This window comes from Bufo bufo, chromosome 8 (assembly GCF_905171765.1).
Source record: "Bufo bufo chromosome 8, aBufBuf1.1, whole genome shotgun sequence".
Classification (NCBI taxonomy): Eukaryota; Metazoa; Chordata; class Amphibia; order Anura; family Bufonidae; genus Bufo; species Bufo bufo.
In genome coordinates, this window is record NC_053396.1 from 42,151,395 (window position 1) to 42,174,337 (window position 22,943).

A 22,943-nucleotide genomic window follows, 5' to 3' on the forward strand; every position below is an offset into this window, starting at 1 on the left:
TTACATTTGGAACATTTTCCAATTCTCTAATTTTTCCTGGCTGGACATTTCCTTTAAAATTAATGTTTCATAAAAAGGTAATTTATTGTTTGTAATTTTAGAAATGTAGGTGAATTTATTTTTTTCATGTCACTATCTATATTTTTTTTTAATCTTAAATGTCTACAGTTTTCACACTGGCCATTAAAGGGCTTGTTCACATCTGTGGCTTTTTGTCCAGACCCACACTAGTAATCATACTTACCTGATCCCCCCTGCTGAGTTCTGGCTGCTTCACTCCCCTGCCATCTCTGAGGTTTGGGATCTCTCAGGATCAACATCCATTTTGACACAGGTCATATGACCACAGCAGTCGATGACTGGCTGCAGAGAGGACGTGTCACTCATGAGGCCATTACAGGGTCTTGGACCGCATGGTTGACATTGGCTAGAGCTATCACGTGGCCCAACATGACTGCTTACAGGCACCCATAGTCAAAACTCAGTGACACAGTAAATAAAAATAAGATATACTAAAGATTTAGTAAACTGAGATTTTGTATGGCCGAAAATGATGATTTGGAGCATCACCTGCTGACCATTGATGGCTTTTTATGACACAAACGAATGTGACAGATGCTGACGGCCAAAACTTCATCGGTTCATCCGTTTGATTTTTTTTTAACTGTAGTTAAAAAGTCATTCATACTAAGGGACAGATCAATGTAAGCTCAGAATAGGCCACAGATCATGGTAGAAATCAATCAGCAATTTGTTGTTTAACTTATGGCATTGTCATTCAAGACAACTAAACAACCATAAATGACAAGTCCTTCAGAAAATGCTTGTCTATAATCCCCAATGTATGACATGCTTTAGGTCAATGGTTCTCTGGGAAGGGGGATTATTTGTGCACTTACATTTAGAGACAAGGGAAACATAGGTCATTGCTCAAAAAAGATATTTCAGGTGTATTTTCTTCCAATCTTAATGTCCTGTATTTAGAGCAGGGATCAGCAACCTTCGGCACTCCAGCTGCTGTGAAACTACAACTCCCACCATGCAAACATGCTTGGCTACTCTTATAACTCCCATAGAAGTAAATGAAGCATTCTTGGAGTTGTGGTTTCTGAACAGCTGGAGTGCCGGAGGTTGCTGATCCCTGATTTAGACCTTTATTTGGATTTTCATAACCCTTGTCTAAAATTTTCTGAAAGTATAAAGCAAATAAGTGAACGCTAAATAGATAATTTTCGATCATTTTTGTTTTTAGTTGTTCATATCGTGTGATGTAAGTGGTTTTGTGAATCTACAGCAGATTCCAGTGATATTTGATACTTACAATCCATCCACCGTTATCAATCTCCATGTCACAAAATACTTCCATAGGTTGTGATTGGTCACCATTGGCATAAATTGTGTACATTCCTGATTCTGTCTCTCCATTTAGAATAGCTTGAGAACAGTCTCTGGGGAGCGGATATAGAAGTCCAGCTAGAATAAAACAATGAAAGAAATGGATTAGAAATTTTGGTATCTCAAATCACAGATCAAGCAAACTTTTTTTATTAAATGGATGTCCTCATGGACAGATGGTCAAATCATTAGGGGTCAGGGAGTTATTTGCAATGATTGATCCCCCTATTTAATTTCATTGGAAAGTCACGCTTTCATACTGTGGGCATTGACTGACATCTTTAGTTACCGAGATTTGAATATAGCGGATCGGATGTCAAAGAAAAGAGGTGGACGTGGGTTTCCTTGAAAGGTTGATTATGCCCAGCTGGGCATTTGGTGCCTTATATTTGCATATCCATTAAAGTTCTTTTATGGGGATCGGAAAAGACGATAAAAATAACAAAAGTATGGTTTGAACGATGTTGTAGTTTACAACAGGATTATACCATTAGTTATATATGGTAAATATACTCCTTTTATATCTATAGAGGGTTAGTAATGGCACCTTGGCATGTAAGCCCTATATTAGAGTTGAGCGAATCGAATCCAATGAAGTGCAATTCGATCTGAATTTCACGATAAATTTGATTCGCCGCAAAGCCATATTTCCTCGCACTTCGGGGTAGAGAATCGATTTAACCTGAAATAGTGTAAAAAACTAAAAAAACAAATCATACTTACCTCCTCCATTTGCTTGCGACGGACTAGCCGCCGCCATCTTGATTCAAGCAAGATGGTGGTGGCTGGCCTGTCCTGAGCAAATGGAGGCTGTTAGTATGATTTTATTTTTTTTTTCTGTTAATTTTACACAGTTTTTACTCTCAAATGGCATGATCATGTATGAACGTGACATCTGAGAGGTACAATGATTGGGAGCGGCGCTATCGTGATTATATAATTAGTCACAAAGAAAAAATGTTTGTAAAATTTGGCGAAGCAGCCAAATCGAATTTTCCAAAACTTTGCTCAAATCTACCCTAGATACCAACATAATAAATGGCACTTGATAGTTTGTGGCCCAGGTGTTGCGAGTTACGCCTCCGATGCAATGAACCCTTCTCAGTAGCAACTGCAGACTATTGATATGATTATATGTCAGAAAACAGAAGAAGCCGTTCAGGGCTGGCACCGTGGGCCTGATGGTAATCACATGGTGTGTCTCTACGGAATGTGTCTATCTACTGGCTACATTTAGGATATTTATTTGATTAATATCTACGTTATGTGTTCGTTTGAACAGGCAGATCACTTGGGGACATTAAAACTGAAATCTCATTGGTTGCTGAGCACAAGTGGTCCACATCTTGTGGCACCAGCTTTTACTTATAAGGCCCTCTACGTTTTGAATCATTTTAATAAGTTCAGCTTTGTCTCATCTGGTCAGCTGAAAAATCCATATAGAATGACTCATACCCCATATCGATGAACAACATGAAATACATTTCTTACTAAGCATTGGTATTTTTAAGGGTTAGACATTTTTGATCATATTTCTCAAATCCTCTCTGTTCTCTGGCACAGGCATCTCATTCTAAATCTCAGAAAATTGATTTAGTATGTGATGGAAAACAAAAGGATTCATGTTCCAACACGGCAGATATAATTGTTGATATAAATTTAGTAACTGTGAAGCATTAGCTTTGGGAACAGGAAGAATAGAGAGTCTACAGCTTCTGTGTGTAACCACAAGCACAAGGCCAATAACAATAAACTCAACTCTAGGGAATAAAATATCCCTAACTATTCCAATGAATGCTGTTGAATAACATCTCTATCGTTTAGTCTTGTCCTCTGACTTTAGCCAATATTTTTTTTCCTATCAGAATGGCATTAAAATTTAAGTTGTTCCCTTTCAGGATCAACTTGGAAATGTGTCTGCTTTAGATTTCAGTGCAATGAAGCCACCTGCACTGGGAGCACATCCTGTTCACTTGGAAGACTGCCAGGGCGAGGTAAGTAGCCCATAACAAATTCTTTGTCTAGTCTTCAACTCTTTGTACTGTGTTTGCTTCCAGCACTTACTAGTCTGGCTTCTCTCACTGTATGCAAGTCCTTCCAAGCACATGTTTCCTTTCAAATATGAATGACTTTCCATTCAATAACTCTAGAAGATAGGCACCCTTAGGTCATTGTTAGGGCATACTGCACAAAGTTATAGGACTTTGTGTACATTTTAGCCAATCATCTTCGTAACCGTTTACAGGATAAAGACCCAATGTGCCAAAAAAATCACAATACAATAGCGTAATACTTGTATGACATTAAAAATGCATTCTGTAAAGCACAGTATAATTCAGTCTACCTGCATATGATCGTTAAATCACAACGGTCATTGAGCTACACATTTTCCCTGAGACAAAAAAAAGGTTTATTTTTCTGCTTCGAAAGGAACGTGGAAAGCTTTTAATGCAGCCTTGACATTTAAAGAGGTGGAATCTGGAATAACACTTATAGATCTGTCAACAAGACTACATTTTTTTGTTATGCTTTTAAAGTGTTTTTGCAAATAATTCGGCTGTGCTCATTATATTGATCGAATCTTGTCTAGTTTTATGATGAAAATGCATGATCAGTCTCTTGTTTGATATCTCAAAATGAAACATGGGGTCAAAAGACTTATCCATTGCTTTGAGAACCGGATGGCACACACAGAGCTATGTCTTAGGCTGGGCTCACACCTGAGCGTATTCGATAAGCACTTTTTACAGGCGTTTTTATCGGGCGTTTTTGAGGCGTATTTTGGGCTGTTTTTGTATTTTGGAAACGAGCATAGTACGCGCGTTTGTGTGATTAACCACAGAGGCATCCAAAAACTGCCACAATACGCGCCACAATACGCCCCAAAGAAGCTTCTGTACTTCTTGGGGCATAGGGCGTTTTACAGCGCGTTCGTACGCGCTGTAAAACGCTCAGGTGAGAACCATGCCCATAGGGAAACATTGGTTTTTGCCTGTTGAGCGTTTTACAGCGCGTAGGAACGCACTGTAAAACGCTCAGGTGTGAACCTAGCCTTAAAGGGAACCTGTCATGTGGATATTTGATTATAATCTAACTAATTATATAAAATCATTAACTACTAAAAAGTGCCTTAGATGTATTCACTTACTGGTGTGACAGATGGTTACCTCATAATATACACACAAAGATGCCGCATGCTAATGAGCTGATTGGAGTCCAGCGTGATGTCATTGAGTCCATTGATATTTAATTCAGAGCTATAGCCACTCCCCCACCCACCTGCTGCTGGTTCATATGGAAACAAACTGTCATTCAGCATCAGGTAGGCGGGAAGAGTCAGGAGCTCATGAATATTCAGGACTCATCATTATCAGCTGGAGCTTTTCAATACAAGATGTTGGCAGATTGACTGGGTCAATTAAAGAAAGTGACCCAGCATTGTGCTAAGAGAATCAGTCACTTAGTTAGGACACCATAAAACTGGTGACAGGTTCCCTTTAAGGAAACCATCCTAAAAAAAAAAATTTGTGTTTCCAATTATTCTCAGTTGGGAATATTTTCATACAATAGGTAGCTATTTTGTACCACTTGATTATGGCATTGTCTATATTTTAAGTCACGCCACCTTTGCCAGACACTGTCACAGTCATATTGTTGTTTGACCGTGACGCGGTTGCCGTGCAGACTCGTTGCTGGTGGCAACGTGTAGTTTTTGGTTTGCACATGCAATTCCCCTTTAAGGTGTGCCTCCCTGCTGTTTGGTGTGCTAGGGGTTAATCTTCTAGCTAGTGGGGATTATTGTGTGTCCTTGGTGTGGCCAGAAGTTTGATATATACCTGTGGCTTGCAGGCTGGGGGCAGTTGTACTACAGCCTTGTTTGGTGATGGAGCTCTGCTCCTTGCCTGGGTGTTTCTGTCCAGTCCTTGAGGGACACCTTATTGGACATAAATTGTCTTTCCTTATGTATGCTCCTGGTTCCCTACCTCACTTGTTATTTGTTAGGTGCAGGGCCTTCTTTATCAAGGGGCAAAAGGGGCAGCTGCCCGGGCCCAGTTGCTCCTGGGGGGCCCAAGGCAGCTGCCTCTTGAGCCCTGCTAGCCACTGCCCCTGGTGTCAGGCTGTCAGCTACACAGGGGATGCTGCCATGCCATGCCTGCCGGCACTGAGTCCAGGCAGCGTACTGTGAGAGCTGTGATCTAGGACCTTAGATGACATCATCACCATGTGACCAGTAACCTAGCAATATTACTGGTCACATGGCTATGAGGTCATCACATGTCCTACCAGGAGTGTTGCAGGAGAAGTTTGCCTTAACTGTGGAGATTTTTTTGTGAAGATTACATCAGAAAAAGGTGACAGGGGCTGTTATGCTAATATACTGTAAACTACTGTATAATGGGGTGCTGTATACTGTGTGGGGGCCTGTGTACTGTGGGGGCCTGTATACTGTGTGGGGCTGTATACTGTGGGGGGCTTGTATACTGTGGGGGGGCTGTATACTGTGGGGGGGGCTGTATAGTGTGGGGGCCTGTATAGTGTGGGGGGCCTGTATAGTGTGGGGGACCTGTATACTGTGGGGGGCCTGTATAGTGTAAGGGGGCCTGTATAGTGTGGGGGGCTGTATAGTGTGGGGGGCTGTATAGTGTGGGGGGCTGTATACTGTGGGGGGCTGTATACTGTGTGGGGGCCTGTATACTGTGTGGGGGCCTGTATATTGTGTGGGGGCCTGTATATTGTGTGGGGGCCTGTATACTGTGGGGGACTGTATACTGTGGGGGGCCTGTATAGTGTGGGGGGCCTGTATAGTGTGGGGGGCCTGTATAGTGTGGGGGGCCTGTATAGTGTGGGGGGCTGTATAGTGTGGGGGGCTGTATACTGTATACTGTGGGTGCTGTATAATGTGGAGTGCTATACTGCTGTACTGTATACTGTGGGGGGCTGTATACTGTATACTGTGGGTGCTGTATAGTGTGGAGTACTATACTGCTGTACTGTATAGTGTGGGGGGCTGTATAGTGTGGGGTGCTGTATCGTGTATAGTTTGGGGTGCTGTATACGGTGAGGTGCTATACTGCTCTACTGTATACTGTGAGGTGTTGTATACTGTGGGGTGCTGTATACTGTGGGCTGCTATACTGCTCTACTATATACTGTGGGGTACTGTATAGTGTGGGGTGCTATACTGCATACTGTGTGGTGCTGTATACTATAGGGTGCTATACTGCATACTGTGGGTTGCTGTATACTATAGGGTGCTATACTGCATACTGTGGGGTGCAGGGCTGCACTGTAACACTAGAGTGAGCCGAGCCCCGGTCTCCTTCCTGCATAGCGGTGCCCACTTCCAGCCTGAGCCCAGCTGCCCAGAGCACTGATCCTGAGCCGCTGGAGTCTTCAGAACTGGAAGTATTTACAGTCATTCACTGTACTCTACCAGATGTGTGGATTTTTTGTGTGTGTGTTGTGGTGGAGGGCGTGATTGGTGTGCTAAGGTGTGGGAAGGCGGGATCCAGGGGGCCCAAGTAAATTTTTGCTCAGGGTCCAATCAATATTAAAGACGGCCCTGGTTAGGTGTGGGTTTATGTTCAGGGTGTTGTACGTTTTCATGGTTGTTACATGTCTGGGCTGTTGTTGGTGTTTGTCCCTACATGTATGTTTGACATTTGCCCTGTATGTTTAAGCCTGTATGCAGCGCTGCTTGGGGCTGCCATGCACTGTGTGAGCATGGGGGGCTCTGGCAGAGTTGGTATGCTGGATTCCTGTGTGGGTTGTTTGTACTGTGACCTGCTGTGTGTTTTGGCTCCTGTACTGATGCACGGGTTCCAGTTGCGGAGGCTTCGGCAGGTAAGTGTGTTGTCTTGTTGTTCTTACCTGCCGATCCTCTTGCTGCGTATGGTCTCTCCTTTTCCCTTTGTTGCTAGGCCTGTGGAGACTCTGGTTCATCCTTGTCTTGGATGAACCTGGTTGTCTCTGGTCCCTGTCTCCTAACTTCAGGGAAATTCAGGGATTTCAGGGTTCTGAGGTTCCAGTGTATGTGCCCTCCTACCTTATGGGTCGGCTCATAGATTTAGGAGAACAGGGCCAGATTTAGGGATGTTTTAGGAGGTGACCTGCTCCCTTAATCTGGCATACTGGCCTTTATCTCTTTACATTGTACGGTGTTTTTTTTTCCCCCAATCCTCACCGTGATAGACACACTGGAGACATGGATCAAATATGAAAAGGAAAAGTGGAGTAGGTTGCTGCTTTCGTTTTCCATAGGGCCTCTGTAAAATGAAAGGTGGAATCTTCTTGTCTACCTTGGTCAACCACTCTGCTTAAGCTGAATAGCATAAATACATTGTGTAACGTTCAGTAGTGAGAATCTTCAAGGAGGAATATTTCCATATTATATGCCATAGAACAACAGAAAAATATATAATGCTAAAATAAATATATTAATAAAGTGGGACTCAGACTTGATCAAGCCACACACATGTATCCAGAATAGAAATGGCCAGAAGTTGTTTAATATAATGGTCTTCCCCTCAATTATTGAGTAAAATAGCGCCACCACTACCCAATGAACAGGTTTACACAAGATGAAATAATGAGACATTTGGATCAATCAGTTATTCTATGACAGCCACTTACACTATAGTCTACTCATACATTCTTAATTTTGTATACACATAATTGGATCTGATTTTAGTTCAATTTATTTATCCAATGTTACTTGCTGATGCCTATTATAGAATTATAGCTCCCAGCAATACTAGTTAAGAATACATTGGTAACCTGTATTCATAGCACATTGACCTCCTAAGTGGGAATGAACTAATACATTGCGAAAAATATCAATGTAAAGGAAAATAAAGAATATCAAACATTAATATCCTTACTTGTTGTAAATATAGTTTGGATGAATTTGCTCTTAAAGTTTCCATTAATTGCCTGAAGTCTTACTGTATACTGAGATGAGGGACTGAGATCTGGCACTCTGTAAGAGGTGGCATCAGGTCCCAAAGCTACTTCCTGTTAAAAGGAGAAAACATAAAACAATAAAAAAAAGATAGATAGAATTTCTCAAATTTGAATTTTCCAAGCTACTATTCTTTTCAAACTCATAGTGATCAAACGGAACGATAAACAATGCATTTTATGTAGACATGTTATTTGCACCAGTATAAATTCCAGCATATGCCAGAGTTCACTGTTCTTAGTGGATGAATAGCAGTTTAAATGCATATATACAGTTGCAAGAAAAAGTATGTGAACCCTTTGGAATGATATGGATTTCTGCACAAATTGGTCATAAAATGTGATCTGATCTTCATCTAAGTCACAACAATAGACAATCACAGTCTGCTTAAACTAATAACACACAAATAATTAAATGTTACCATGTTTTATTGAACACACCATGTAAACATTCACAGTGCAGGTGGAAAAAGTATGTGAACCCTTGGATTTAATAGCTGGTTAAACCTCCTTTTGGCAGCAATAACTTCAACCAAACGTTTCCTGTAGTTGCAGATCAGACGTGCACAACAGTCAGGAGTAATTCTTGACCATTCCTCTTTACAGAACTGTTTCAGTTCAGCAATATTCTGGGGATGTCTGGTGTGAATCGCTTTCTTGAGGTCATGCCACAGCATCTCAATCTGGTTGAGGTCAGGATTCTGACTGGGCCACTCCAGAAGGCGTATTTTCTTCTGTTTAAGCCATTCTGTTGTTGATTCACTTCTATGCTTTGGGTCGTTGTCCTGTTGCAACACCCATCTTCTGGTGAGCTTCAGCTGGTGGACAGATGGCCTTAAGTTCTCCTGCAAAATGTCTTGATAAACTTGGGAATTCATTTTTCCTTCGATGATAGCAATCCGTCCAGGCCCTGACGCAGCAAAGCAGCCCCAAACCATGATGCCGCCACCACCATACTTCACAGTTGGGATGAGGTTTTGATGTTGGTGTGCTGTACCTCTTTCTCCACACATAGTGTTGTGTGTTTCTTCCAAACAACTCAACTTTGGTTTCATCTGTCCACAGAATATTTTGCCAGTACTGCTGTGGAACATCCAGGTGCTCTTGTGCAAACTGTAAAGGTGCAGCAATGCTTTTTTGGACAGCAGTGGCTTCCTCTCTGGTATCCTCCCATGAAATCCATTCTTGTTTAATGTTTTACGTATCGTAGATTCGCTAATAGGGATGTTAGCATATGCCAGAGACTTTTGTAAGTCTTTAGCTGACAGTCTAGGATTCTTATTCACCTTATTGAGAAGTCTGCGCTGTGCTCTTGCAGACATCTTTACAGGACGGCCACTCCTAGGGAGAGTAGCAGCAGTGCTGAACTTTCTCCATTTATAGACAATTTTTCTTACCGTGGACTGATGAACAGCAAGGCTTTTTGAGATTCTTTTATAACCCTTTCCAGCTTTAAGCAAGTCAACAATTCTTAATCGTAGGTCTTCTGAGAGCTCTTTTGTGCGAGGCATCATTCACATCAGGCGATGTTTCTTGTGAAAAGCAAACCCAGAACTGGTGTGTGTTTCTTTTTATAGGGCAGGGCAGCTATAACCAACACTTCCAATCTCATCTCATTGATGGGACTCCAGTTGGCTGACACCTCACTCCAATTAGCTCTTGGACATGTCATTATTCTAGGGGTTCACATACTTTTCCCACCTGCACTGTGAATGTTTACATGGTGTGTTCAATAAAAACATGGTAACATTTAATTATTTGTGTGTTATTAGTTTAAGCAGACTGTGATTGTCTATTGTTGTGACTTAGATGAAGATCAGATCACATTTTATGACCAATTTGTGCAGAAATCCATATCATTCCAAAGGGGTCACATACTTTTTCTTGCAACTGTACATCTAAGGGTGCATTCACGTCACCGTTTAGCTTTCCGTTCTTCTTAGGATGGGTTCGCATCTGCGTTCTGGATTCCTTTATGGCTTTCCGTTATAACATGGTTTATAAAGGAAAATAACGTAATCTATAAGACGGAAGTCAAAATGGAAGACTTTAAGAGGCATTCCGTTTGATACTCCATAATGCAAGTCTATGGTCAGCTGAACGGATACGTCCTGCTTTCCACTATGCAGGTGTCCAGTCCCGCCGAAACGGAAATGGGACAGATCAGTTTTGCTGCCCATAGACTTGTATTATGACGGAATGCAAAACAGAAGCCTTCAAAAAGATCCGTCCCATTTCCGTTATGCATAACGGAGAAAAAAGTCCTGTTGGCAGGACTTTGTTTTCCATCTTGCATAACGGGAACCAGACAGATCCGTTATGATTCCCATAGACTTCTATTAAGACGGATCAAAACGGAATGCCTCTTAAAGACTTCCGTTTTGACTTCCGTCTTAAGGATTCCGTTATTTTCCATTATAACCATGTTATAACAGAAAACCATAACAGAATCCAGAACGCAGATGTGAACCCACCCTTATCCGTCAGAATAAGAGAGAGAGAAAAAACAGGATCCTGTAAAAAAAAACTGAACCTGTTGCATCACTTGTCATCCATTTGTGCCATTTCCATCTGAGATCCGTTTTTAGAGGGGAAAAAAAGTCCTGCATGCAGTGATGCAACAGGATCCGTTGTTTTATTGGATCCTGTAAAAAAGCAGATCCTATGCAATCCTATGCATAACTGATGCAACAGGATCCTTTTTTTTCTCTCTCTTCTTCTGACGGATCAGAAGAACGGAAAACTAAACGGTGATGTGAAAGCACCCTTGGTATTCATTTTTCCTTGCTTTGTATCAATTATGTGATAAAAAAAAAAACCTTTATAGATGGCTGCTAAAATATTTAACTAGTTTGTATCTGCAAATTGCATGTATAACAATACATAGCAAGGTTCTCAATGCTGATCACAATTGATTCCATGAGATGAACTCTTTAGTGGCTTGTCTCCAGCCCCTTTCTCTCCTCTTCTGAATGCTCATTTAAGTTGAAATCTGATCACATTCCATTAACTTGATTAGATTTGATCAGAATTCAGCTTCAATAAGTATCCAGGAGATGAATCATCAGAGATGCTATCTGATGGATTTGACTGTAAACAGCACTGAATAGCTTGCTATGTATTATAATACATGCAAGTTATTGATACAAAATGGTGCAACATTTTTAACAACCGAGGCCATAAAAATTGATCCCGAAGTGTCCATAGCCTATAAGAACATATTTCCAATGCTTGTCAAACCAAGTAAGGAAAAAACTGAGCGCCCACTATGACTCTGCCAACATACTCTTACAACTGATCCTGCATACTGCATGTCAAAGCTTATGTAGATGTATTCATTCATGTGCTGGCCGACATGTCTCTCAATGCTTCAATGTTTTTCTATATAGTATGGCACAATTAATATATACCATAGTTCATGCTTTATTACAACTGTGGACAATAGCTATCATCAACAGCATACGTCAGGGGCATATTTTGTGACAAATGATCCCATTAATGTACTTCAGGAGCTTGCAATCTAGCGGAAACAAGAGAACATCCAGAGAAAGAGTACAATACAACAGCCACCTTCTCTGTCTATTTCTAGCTCCCGCCTCACCCCCTGCATATAGCACCTAATCAAGTACCTAGTAGACCCCATTCCTCTTCCCAGAGTTTCTCAGCAGACCCACTAGTCTACTAGACCTGCTACTGGATGGATCAGCAGCAAATGCCCGGCACCAGGAGAGACCAAAGATTCTTCTGAGCCTACCACCATTTCTGGGTTTCCTGCCTCACATATGCTATAATTACCCAATCATATGGTGTGGGTAATGTTCCCTCACCAGGTTTCTGTTGCTGCTAGTTGGCCCATCCCTGCTGACTTATGACACTGTGTGCCTTATACAGTAGCAGTAATAAAAGGCTTAAGTTGGAGGTTTATATTGGGAATACTCCTGCTTATACCTAAGTATGAACTTAGTCTAACTACTGTGTTAGAAGCACACAGTTTATCAAATTTGTCAACCAAGAATGTAACCATGAAATACAAAAGTAATAAATTCAAATTTCAGCTGGAAATGCTCAAATATTAATTCATGTAATACATCATTTATGTGGTTAGCCTGGGTAATATTTATTTTCTTTGGAAGGATGTCAAAAGCAATTTGTAAACTCATTAAGCCCACACAGTTAGGTTAACTAGTTCAATTGTTGCACATGTTTACCATGTGTCATGCATGTCTCATTAATAAGAAGCTAAGTAAAATATCAACTTTCATGCTGCTAATAATAAGAGACCTGAAATATCTAGTAGAAATGTTTATAGACACCATCAGTGGCTGGTGTTAAAATCCTTACTAACACATTAATCTTTGAATATTGTGTTCAAACTTTGGGTGTCATTTATTATCCAGAAATACATCTATATTAGGCGTATTTCTGGTGCAGATAGCGGTGCCAGGTCTAAAAAAGTTGGTGCATTATGCGTGGGGAAGGGGACGGTCTAGCAGGCCCTTCTCATTCAGCATTTTCTATACCCATTTTAGGTGTAGAAAGTGGTATAAATGTAAACTAGCAAGGAAGCTGTCTTACATTTAGAAGCGGCGGTGGATCCGCCGAAGTAATGTAGAGGCTGGCACCTTTTCATAACTTAAGCGGAACCACCGCCAGATATAGGGGTTATTAAGACTGGCATCTCAAATGCCAGTCTTAATAAATGACCTCCTTTGTCTGTTCTTCAAACTTTGATTAGATGTGCACATTTTATGCCTTTCTAAATGGTTATTAGCTAAGTAATTTTCTGCACATTGCATCCTAGGGTTCAGTGGAGAGTGACAGTGACATACCTAGAAAATCAATAGTCCTTCTTAGTTGGGGGAATCAGGTGTGTACAGTATGTCGAGTCTCAGTCTTGATTAAAAGTCATATAAAAAGTAGGGAATACTACCACATGGATTTAAAGAATCTCTGCCTTTTTCTAGAACCATCTGTATTCTGGGTTCTGTTTCTTGAAGAAGGAACCAAAAGTTTCTAATCTTATGCAAGCTTGCATCTTCATGATGACTTAGCTACTATTTGCCCACACATATGATATGTTTTGGTACCATGAACATCTATTACTGGTGCTAAGTCTATGTGTCCATCATGTCATTAAATTTACCCCTTTATCCACAGATGATATACAGAGCATTTTTATTCTATGATCCCCTTCTAAACTTCAAGATAATTTTAAATAAAATAAAATAATTGAAAATACAACATGAAAGGCACTTAACTGAGCTTGACACTGGTATATCTCCAGATCTCTGACTCATAATGTTAGCAAATTACTTTGTAATTAAAATGTTTTGCATATTAACCTATAGGTTTTTCTAAATTATGGTTCCTTCAAGAACTGTTAAGATGCTTGTGAAAGAAGTACAAATGCATTTAGCTTTTTAGAGATTGTATTTAAATGCAGTCTCCTTAGTCTACTTACAAATTACATTATCTATCTATCTATCTATCTATCTATCTATCTATCTATCTATCTATCTATCAATCTATCAATCTATCAATCTATCAATCTATCAATCTATCAATCTATCAATCTATCAATCTATCAATCTATCAATCTATCAATCTATCAATCTATCAATCTATCAATCTATCAATCTATCACAACATTGGTTCAGAGCTGTATCCTGTGCTGAAAATCTGCATAAACTACACTGCCGGGTGCATTTAACATTAGCTGGACTTATCCATTTAAACCTCACTATGTAAACATTGGATGATCGTATGCTATCACATTCAAAGAATTTTACTTGTCCTTTCTTGCTGAAAACATAGTCATATTCATTTCTGACCTTGTGGCCTCAAGCATATATCTATGAAGCCAGCTGCATTTTTCACCTTTCGCACATCGTGTATCTGACTATATCCTGTACTATTGCAAATTTTCATTGGTACTATTTACAACTGGAAAATAAATCACTGACGGGATAAAAAAGAATGATAGAATTACCAACTATAGATATGAGAATAAAAAAGAATTGAATTTATCCTAGAGACAGACCATGCTGTTGCAAAGAGAGAGGGAATATAGCCCAGGTTGACTGGTGTGTCAAGAACTAAGCACGAATCTCCACTACATAGGCCCTAGAATGTTACCAGGGTGTGAGGAGTTAGCCCAAAAGTCTTGGAAAGAACAAGGTTGGATGGGGGGCGGGAGGGCAATGGGCATCAAGTTTTCAAGTTCCAGATGGTTAGAGGTGTGGGAGTGCTAACCAGCATATGAAGAAGGCCCCATTTAATCTTTGCAATGATATAATTTCATGTCTATGAATGCCTTTGACGAAGACCTGTTTGATTTCACTGCGTGAAAAGAAGCCAGCCATCACTTCATTAGTTCTGTTGATTAAAGGTATTCAACCTAACTACAAACTGCTAGTAACGGGGAGCCAACGACGTGCTTCCTCCTTGCAGCGCCGCCGGCATCCCGTCTGTGTGCAGGAGCGAGGGGGGGACCAGGGGGTGGGGAGGACCCGGCCGCGCATGCCTCCTCAGTGTGGCCGGTGTTCCCCTAAACTATGAGCAGCAGGGGAGCTGAGTGCCGATAATGATGAATCGGCACCGGGCTGTGTAGTGTGAGTCATGTGACGCTGGCCATGTCATGAGACTCACAAGTCAGGGCTATTTAAACAGGCAGCCTGCTGGCCACAGGTTGCCTGTAATTGGTCTTTTGTTACCCTCACTAGCGTTCTCTTGATTTGTATATCTCATGTGTGCTTTGACCTCGGCTCTGTTTGTGACCTCGACCTTGCTACCTCCTTTTGTACTTGACGTAACCGTTTGGATTCTGACCTCGGCTTTGTTTGTGACCTCGACCTTGCTAGCTCCTTTTGGTATTTACGCGTCCGCCTGGCTTGACCTTTGCTTTGTCTACTGTATTTGTGTTTGTCTTTAGGCCCCTGCACTTATCTAAGAAAGGGACCGTCACGAAGTTGTACACCGTCAGTTAGGACGGGCCGTGCAAGTAGATGGGGATAGAGGTGCGGGTGGATATCAGGGCTGCACTTATCCCTCCCTACCGTGACACTGCTTACTTATTCAAAAAAGAGCAAAATACCAAAATGTCAATTACCAGAGAAAACTTCAAATAATTCAGATGTCTCAAATTTTGTAAAGGCAAGTCTGAGCTATGATACATACTTTAGACCAACTTTGAAATCTTAAAGTTACTTAACTTTTTAAAAGGACCAGTTCTATATGTAAACTGTAAAATGGTTTACAAAGGTAGACAATATACTTGAAATCATTTTTTTTGTTTTGAAAACTATTAAATATCACAATTTCTGCCATGAATACAAGGGAAAGGCAATTGATGAAGTGAGGGTTTGGTAACCTTAAAGAGGCCCTGTCACCAGGATCATTCCTATAAACCAGACATACTGGCTGGTAGGACTCATCATGATTCCTTTTTTTTTTGTCTGCACAATAAACAGCTGTAGAGAAATCAGTGTTTTCATTCATATGCAAATGAGCAATTGGAGCACCAGGAGGCGGGGCTGAATTGTTTGAGCACTGCTCTGCATATTCTCCCTTACCCTTGATTAACAGGACTAGTCAGCAGGCTGAGGGCAGAGCCCTGTCCAAGAGCTATGTGCTAGCAATATCATATCACTATGTACTACAGTTTCACCACACTAATATCTGCTCAGAAAGCTAATCTACATATCACTGCTTTATTCACAGGTTTAATAGGGTTGATCCTGGTGACAGAGTCTCTTTAAATAATTTATCAGATACATTCTTGTCAAAAGCATAAGAAACCTCCTCAGATGACAAATTCATGTTTTTTCCTTTAGAAACTATTTAGAGATTAGTATAAACTCATTTTACACTGTTTGCCTTGTAAAACTCTGTAGGAATGCTAAAGTAGTATAACTAAATGAGCTATACCATTGTAAAATATAATTTTTTCTACACTGCTCAAAAAAATAAAGGGAACACAAAAATAACACATCCTAGATCTGAGTTAATTAAATATTCTTCTGAAATACTTTGTTCTTTACATAGTTGAATGTGCTGACAACAAAATCACACAAAAATAAAAAAATGGAAATCAAATTTTTCAACCCATGGAGGTCTGGATTTGGAGTCACACTCAAAATTAAAGTGGAAAAACACACTACAGGCTGATCCAACTTTGATGTAATGTCCTTAAAACAAGTCAAAATGAGGCTCAGTAGTGTGTGTGGCCTCCACGTGCCTGTATGACCTCCCTACAATGCCTGTGCATGCTCCTGATGAGGTGGTGGAAGGTCTCCTGAGGGATCTCCTCCCAGACCTGGACTAAAGCATCTGCCAACTCCTGGACAGTTTGTGGTGCAACGTGACGTTGGTGGATAGAGCGAGACATGATGTCCTAGATGTGCTCAATTGGACTCAGGTCTGGGGAACGGGCGGGCCAGTCCATAGCATCAATGCCTTCGTCTTGCAGGAACTGCTGACACACTCCAGCCACATGAGGTCTAGCATTGTCTTGAATTAGGAGAAACCCAGGGCCAACCGCACCAGCATATGGTATCACAAGGGGTCTGAGGTTCTCATCTCAGTACCTAATGGCAGTCAGGCTACCTCTGGCGAGCACATGGAGGGCTGTGCGGCCCTCCAAAGAAATGCCACCCCACACCATTACTGACCTAATGCCAAACCGGTTATGCTGGAGGATGTTGCAGGCAGCAAAACGTTCTCCACGGCGTCTCCAGACTCTGTCACATCTGTCACATGTGCTCAGTGTGAACCTGCTTTCATCTGTGAAGAGCACAGGGCACCAGTGGAGAATTTGCCAATCTTGGTGTTCTCTGGCAAATGCCAAACGTCCTGCACGGTGTTGGGCTGTAAGCACAACCCCCACCTGTGGACGTCGGGCCCTCATATCACCCTCATGGAGTCTGTTTCTGACCGTTTGAGCAGACACATGCACATTTGTGGCCTGCTGGAGGTCATTTTTCAGGGCTCTGGCAGTGCTCCTCCTGTTCCTCCTTGCACAAAGGCAGAGGTAGCGGTCCTGCTGCTGGGTTGTTGCCCTCTTATGGCCTCCTCCACGTCTCCTGATGTACTGGCCTGTCTCCTGGTAGCGCCTCCATGCTCTGGACACTACGCTGACAGACACAGCAAACCTTCTTGCCACAGCTCGCATTGATGTGCCATCCTGGATAAGCTGCACTACCTGAGCCACTTGTGTGGGTTGTAGACTCCGTCTCATGCTACCACTAGAGTGAAAGCACCGCCAGCATTCAAAAGTTACCAAAACATCAGCCAGGAAGCCAAGGAACTGAGAAGTGGTCTGTGGTCACCACCTGCAGAACCACTCCTTTATTGGGGGTGTCTTGCTAATTGCCTATCATTTCCACCTGTTTTCTATCCCATTTGCACAACAGCATGTGAAATTGATTGTCACTCAGTGTTGCTTCCTAAGTGGACAGTTTGATTTCACAGAAGTGTGATTGACTTGGAGTTACATTGTGTTGTTTAAGTGTTCCCTTTATTTTTTTGAGCAGTGTATAATTTACCAAAGGAGGGTCCTCATTTTGGGGCAAACCTGACTGGATCCAAGGAGCTACACCTGTACCAATCATCCAGGATAGGTTTGGTGAGAAATTGGGTTGTATTCGTCAACTTCAATACACGGTTCAGTTTCCTTCTTAAAACAACAGTTTCTTCCCTAAGCTAAACTGTGGCACATGTCAAGGAAATTGTGAGCATCATAGCTCTGAGAACTAATATAGATAATTACATTATCTGTACAGTATAGTGATGTAATAAATATAAAAGTAATAGTATTTGCAGTAAATTACCTTGACCGTTCCATCCACAGACTCATAGATGAGCAAGAAACCTGTGATTATTGATCTTGGTGGTCTCCATGTAATCAGAGCAGATTCTGACTGAATTTCACTTGCTGTTAAATCTCTAGGGGCATCCAAAGCTGTATAAAAGAAAGTGATCAGTGATGAAATGTTTTTCAGTTTTAAGGTGGCAAAAACACTGAGCTCAGGTGGTATGCATGAGTAAAATTTCCATTTGAGGCATCATTCACGTAATTTATTTACAATTACTTTTTGTTGTAATTTTTAAAGTAGCTGAAAAATGCGCAAAAACCCTAACCCTTCAAAATCCTATCAGCTCATCCATCACTACCATCCCCCTCTATTATCCTATTTGCCTTATACTAAACAGAAAACTTTCAAAAAGAAAGATGTCTCTGTAAGCCAGTCCTGCATACTGTACAGTCACATGATTATAAACCTAGTTGTTGTCTCCTGCTTTTAGCACAATACATTCAGTGCTTGGTTAGCCCCACCACCCACCACCACCAAAATAGGGTCAGATGTCACACATCACATGCCTCTTATCTCCACTGCTCCCTGGTTTTCCTCCTTGCTCTCTGTCTCAGGATGGATTGTGTTTCATATACTGAGCAATAGACAGTACAGTGTCTCTAGAGAGTGATGCAGGAAGCTGTAAATAGCAGCAGTGTCTGTGAATGCAGATAGGAATCATGGGAACTGTAGCACTTTACATTGAAAATTCCACCCAGAAAACCATGGAATTATCAAAACAAAGTTGTTATGCAAAATAAGGTGGTAAGGGTACTTTCACACTTGCGGCAGGACGGATCCGACAGGCTGTTCACCCTGTCGGATCCGTCCTTCCGCTATTTCGCCGTGCCGACGTACCGCCGCTCCTTCCCCATTGACTATAATGGGGACGGGGCGGAGCTCCGGCGCAGTACGGCAGTTCGTGGTTAGAGGCCGCCGGACTAAAAAGTGCTCTGCCGTGCTGCGGAGCTCCTCCCCCGTCCCCATTATACTCAATGGGGACGGAGCAGCAGTCTGGCGGCACGGCGAAATAGCGGAAGGACGGATCCGACAGGGTGAACAGCCTGTCGGATCCGTCCTGCTGCAAGTGTGAAAGTAGCCTAAGGCAATGAAAAAAACAACTTCTGAGCTATGGTAACATTTCTGGATTTTTTATAACCTTGGAACCCAATTTAAGCCCAATTCTTTTATTGAGGTCTCAAATGATCAGCTTCTATCAGGCAGAAATGGGCTTAGCAGATTGTATTTTTTAGCTTTAGAGGAAATTCTGCTGAATGACCAACATAGGGGGTAATATTTTCTTCTATTTACATTTATCATTTTTTATTTCTTTAAGAAATACATGCAAAGTGCCTTGAAGCAATAACAACAAACATGCAACTTCTACTACATTTTTCGTGTCGTTTTTAGTGGTGCAGTTCTTAATGCTCTTGATTGCCAACATGTAAAACTAGACACACACCCAAATCTACAGGGAGTCACTGACCTCACACAGCACTTATTTATTGCTAAATATGTTGATGTCTGCTATTTTAGGACTATCTCCTTTTGTTCATCCAATAAATTGCATTTTCTCTATTTATTTATTTATTTTTCATTTTAGAGTGGCTTTAGCTATTAGTAATTACATGTTTCTGAGCAAGCATCATAGATCAACAAGCTAAATATTCCACTCTAAAAGAAAGAATTGTAGGTTCCACTATTTCCAGCTGTCAGACTGTGATAATATTATTCCTTACCTTATAGTCTTCAGACCTCTGTTAGTGACACCTGGTTTTCTACATCTATAATTTAACTGACTATAGCTTTTGAGCTCAGCCATGATGTCAAGAGCTATATGACAAGCATAAGCCTGCATCTGCTTTTAGACAATAGATAATCCTTTTCATCTACAAGAAAAATTGATGCCACATAAAGACTCAAGGAACACCTAACATTAGCATTTATATTGTTGCTTACTGATTCTCAGGACAGATTCAATGCATTCAATGCTTGAAGTAGACATGTAATTGCAACTTTACCATACCTGTGGTGAATATAGTAGATATTTCCTGACTTCTAAGTGGTCCTCTAACAGCATAGATTTTTAATTTGTATTCAGTGGATGGTTGAAGCCCGATAATATCATTTTCGACAGTGTTGCCTGAGACTGTAACCTCTACAGCTGGAGCTACAGTTAGAAGAAGAGACATTTGAAGGAACATCACAATTTTAGTAAAATAGAATAATAAAACAAAGGGAAGGGATCTTTGCTAAGAAAATTATGGGTCTTGACGTCTTACCATTCTTTGCAGAGTAAGAGATAACATAATTATCCACCGATGCCAAAGATGGTTTCCACAGTGCCAGAGCTTCAGAATCCGTGACATTGATGACTCTTAGACCTGATGGACTGTCAAGAGCTACAACACAAATACACTTAATGTTACTCCGAAATCTAAAGTGGAAGTTTCTTTGGATATCTCATACAGGTTGTGTTTCTCAATGGGAAAACCCAATTAATGATAAGATATATAGTGTATGATCATTATACAGCAGTATTCATACCTGTTGTCAGGGTATCAGAGGCTGGAGCACTTTCTTCACTGCCTTTCACAGACACAAGACTTACACGGTACTCAACACCTGGCAGGAGGTTAGCTAAAGTTGTTTGGGTTCTAGAACCATCCACTTCCACTGTGCTGCTGGCACCTGAAATGTAAAAGTTTATATGTAGAAAGATTTGTATAAAAAAGTAACTGGAAAAAGATCCAAAATAGAAAAATATAATTTAATGTTCCCACAAGCCGAATATACTGCAGATCGTCCATCACAAATTTACATTAGATAAAGCAGCATTGTTTAACAATACCAGCAATGTGGTATTGAGCAAGAGTAGTCCTGCCTCCTCTGGTTAGTTTTGTAGCCTGTAGAGTGAGAGAAAAGGCCTATTTGTTTGGGCTCTGCTAAATAGGCCCCAAAGAGAAGTCTTATTCAAGAAAATACTATTACTGAGAATGAAATTTGCCAGAAAAGCAACTGAACTGAGAGACTATACCTGAGAAAAAGAGAACAGACATTCATAGATGGTTGAAAACCACTAAAAAGGCTGTGCTGGATAGATACAGTAAGGTAATTATTAGCTTATGGCAATAGAGTTTACTGCATGTGGAAAGAGTTGATTGCTTCAGGTGCCCACCATACTTTTGAGACAGATTAGCAAAGTTCTGCACCCTGTTGACTGGGATGAAAGCTTTATTGAGAGTTATTGCCTGTTTCTGCTACATGTACTGCAACTCCCAGCATCTATTCGTAAAGAGAGACTTTATCTATTGTAATCAAACAAGCCTAGTCATTAACTCCACCATCATCAGCCGGCCTACCATTTACACCTGCTCTTCTGCCTTGTACCACATTACCCCATCCACCTATCATCAAGGGCACCATAACCACAGCCAGGCAGGAGACCCTAAAAGTTAGGGGTGTGCCCCAAGGGAAGAAAGGATGTTCCCTCTCAACTCTGCATGGCTCAGGAAGCACAAGAATGAGAACTGCTACCTTGAGAGCTACCGACCTCACGACTACCATAACCACCCTCTTCCTCTTGTTCCCCCCTCCTGGCCTTGCTGAAAATGTATGTTGTGGATTTCCACCACAAATCTCTGTGGATTGCAGTTCCTATTGTGATATAAGTGGCAAAACTGTAGCAAAATCCAGAGCAGGAGAGATTTAAATGTATAAATTACAAGTTTTACTAAACTATAAAACAATCTGCTCAGCTCCTCCTGCTGTATATCATACTGCCTGCAGATTGTACTGCATTTTGCAGTAACAAGTCCTTTTTAAATATTTAAATATAATATATGATTTGGCTTCACACTTTTAAATGAATATAGAGAGCTATATATAGATTGTGCGTGAATGACCTGGGAAAATTGGACTAGTAACATTTTGATGTAATCTTTTTAATAGCTATAAGATACGGTCAATAAAATCAAATAAAACAATTTGCACATGAGCTATTAATTCCCCAAACTGTTCAATAGCAACTCATCACAGTACAGTTTTCACCTTGAAGAAAGTGAAATTAAAGCAGCGCTGTGTTTGGTTGTTATAACGAACAAAGATAAAACTCTCTACACTGTACAGAGGGGTAGTAGTCAAAATTTGGACTGCTATAGGTATTAGGTTACACTTGATGAGCATGTGTGTTTTTCAACCTCAGTAACTATGAAAACATGTTATGTTTGCAAAAACTAGACATTTATAGGTTAAACACATACTTGCCAACTCTCCCAGAATGCCTGAAAGTCAAAAAGGTGAGACCTCTGAGAGGAGTATGCACATCTCCTACCCAGTGTATGGCAAAATGCAGCCCTCCATGAGCAGTAACTGTGAAGCGCCCTGGTGTCCATACATGCTCTGAAAGTGTGTATAAGTCTTCATGAAAAGGGGTTAATGTGTCACAAAGGTGTTGGGGCCTACACAGAAGAGTGTCTGGGGAAAAGGGGCATGTTCACTCCTGAACAAAAGGAAGACACTCACAAGCCAACTTTTTGCAAGCATGGCTTAAAGAGGTTGTCCGTTCTTTTTTTTTATTGATGACCTATCCTCCATATCAGATAGGCAGGGGTTCGACACTTGGCACCCCTGACGATCAGCTGTATGAGGAGGCGGCACGCGCAGTGCGCACATGCCATCTCCCTTCTCTCTTCCTGCCCGTTGCTGCTGTCCCATAGACATACAGCAGCAGACAGG

The 22,943-nt window shown here is 41.2% G+C and overlaps 1 protein-coding gene across 3 annotated transcripts in view; it reads right to left on the reverse strand.

Moving 5' to 3' along the window:
* Positions 1-22,943, reverse strand: part of TNC (tenascin C) — a 137,076-nt gene that overhangs the window by 20,160 nt on the left and 93,973 nt on the right. For all 3 annotated transcript variants that reach the window (XM_040406040.1, XM_040406039.1, XM_040406042.1), the window contains 6 exons: positions 20,754-20,897; positions 20,489-20,608; positions 20,233-20,376; positions 18,183-18,313; positions 8,277-8,409; positions 1,322-1,473 (listed from right to left, as the gene is read on the reverse strand). In XM_040406040.1, coding sequence (XP_040261974.1) covers positions 1,322-1,473; positions 8,277-8,409; positions 18,183-18,313; positions 20,233-20,376; positions 20,489-20,608; positions 20,754-20,897 — 824 coding nt within the window. The remainder of the gene's footprint in view (positions 1-1,321; positions 1,474-8,276; positions 8,410-18,182; positions 18,314-20,232; positions 20,377-20,488; positions 20,609-20,753; positions 20,898-22,943) is intronic.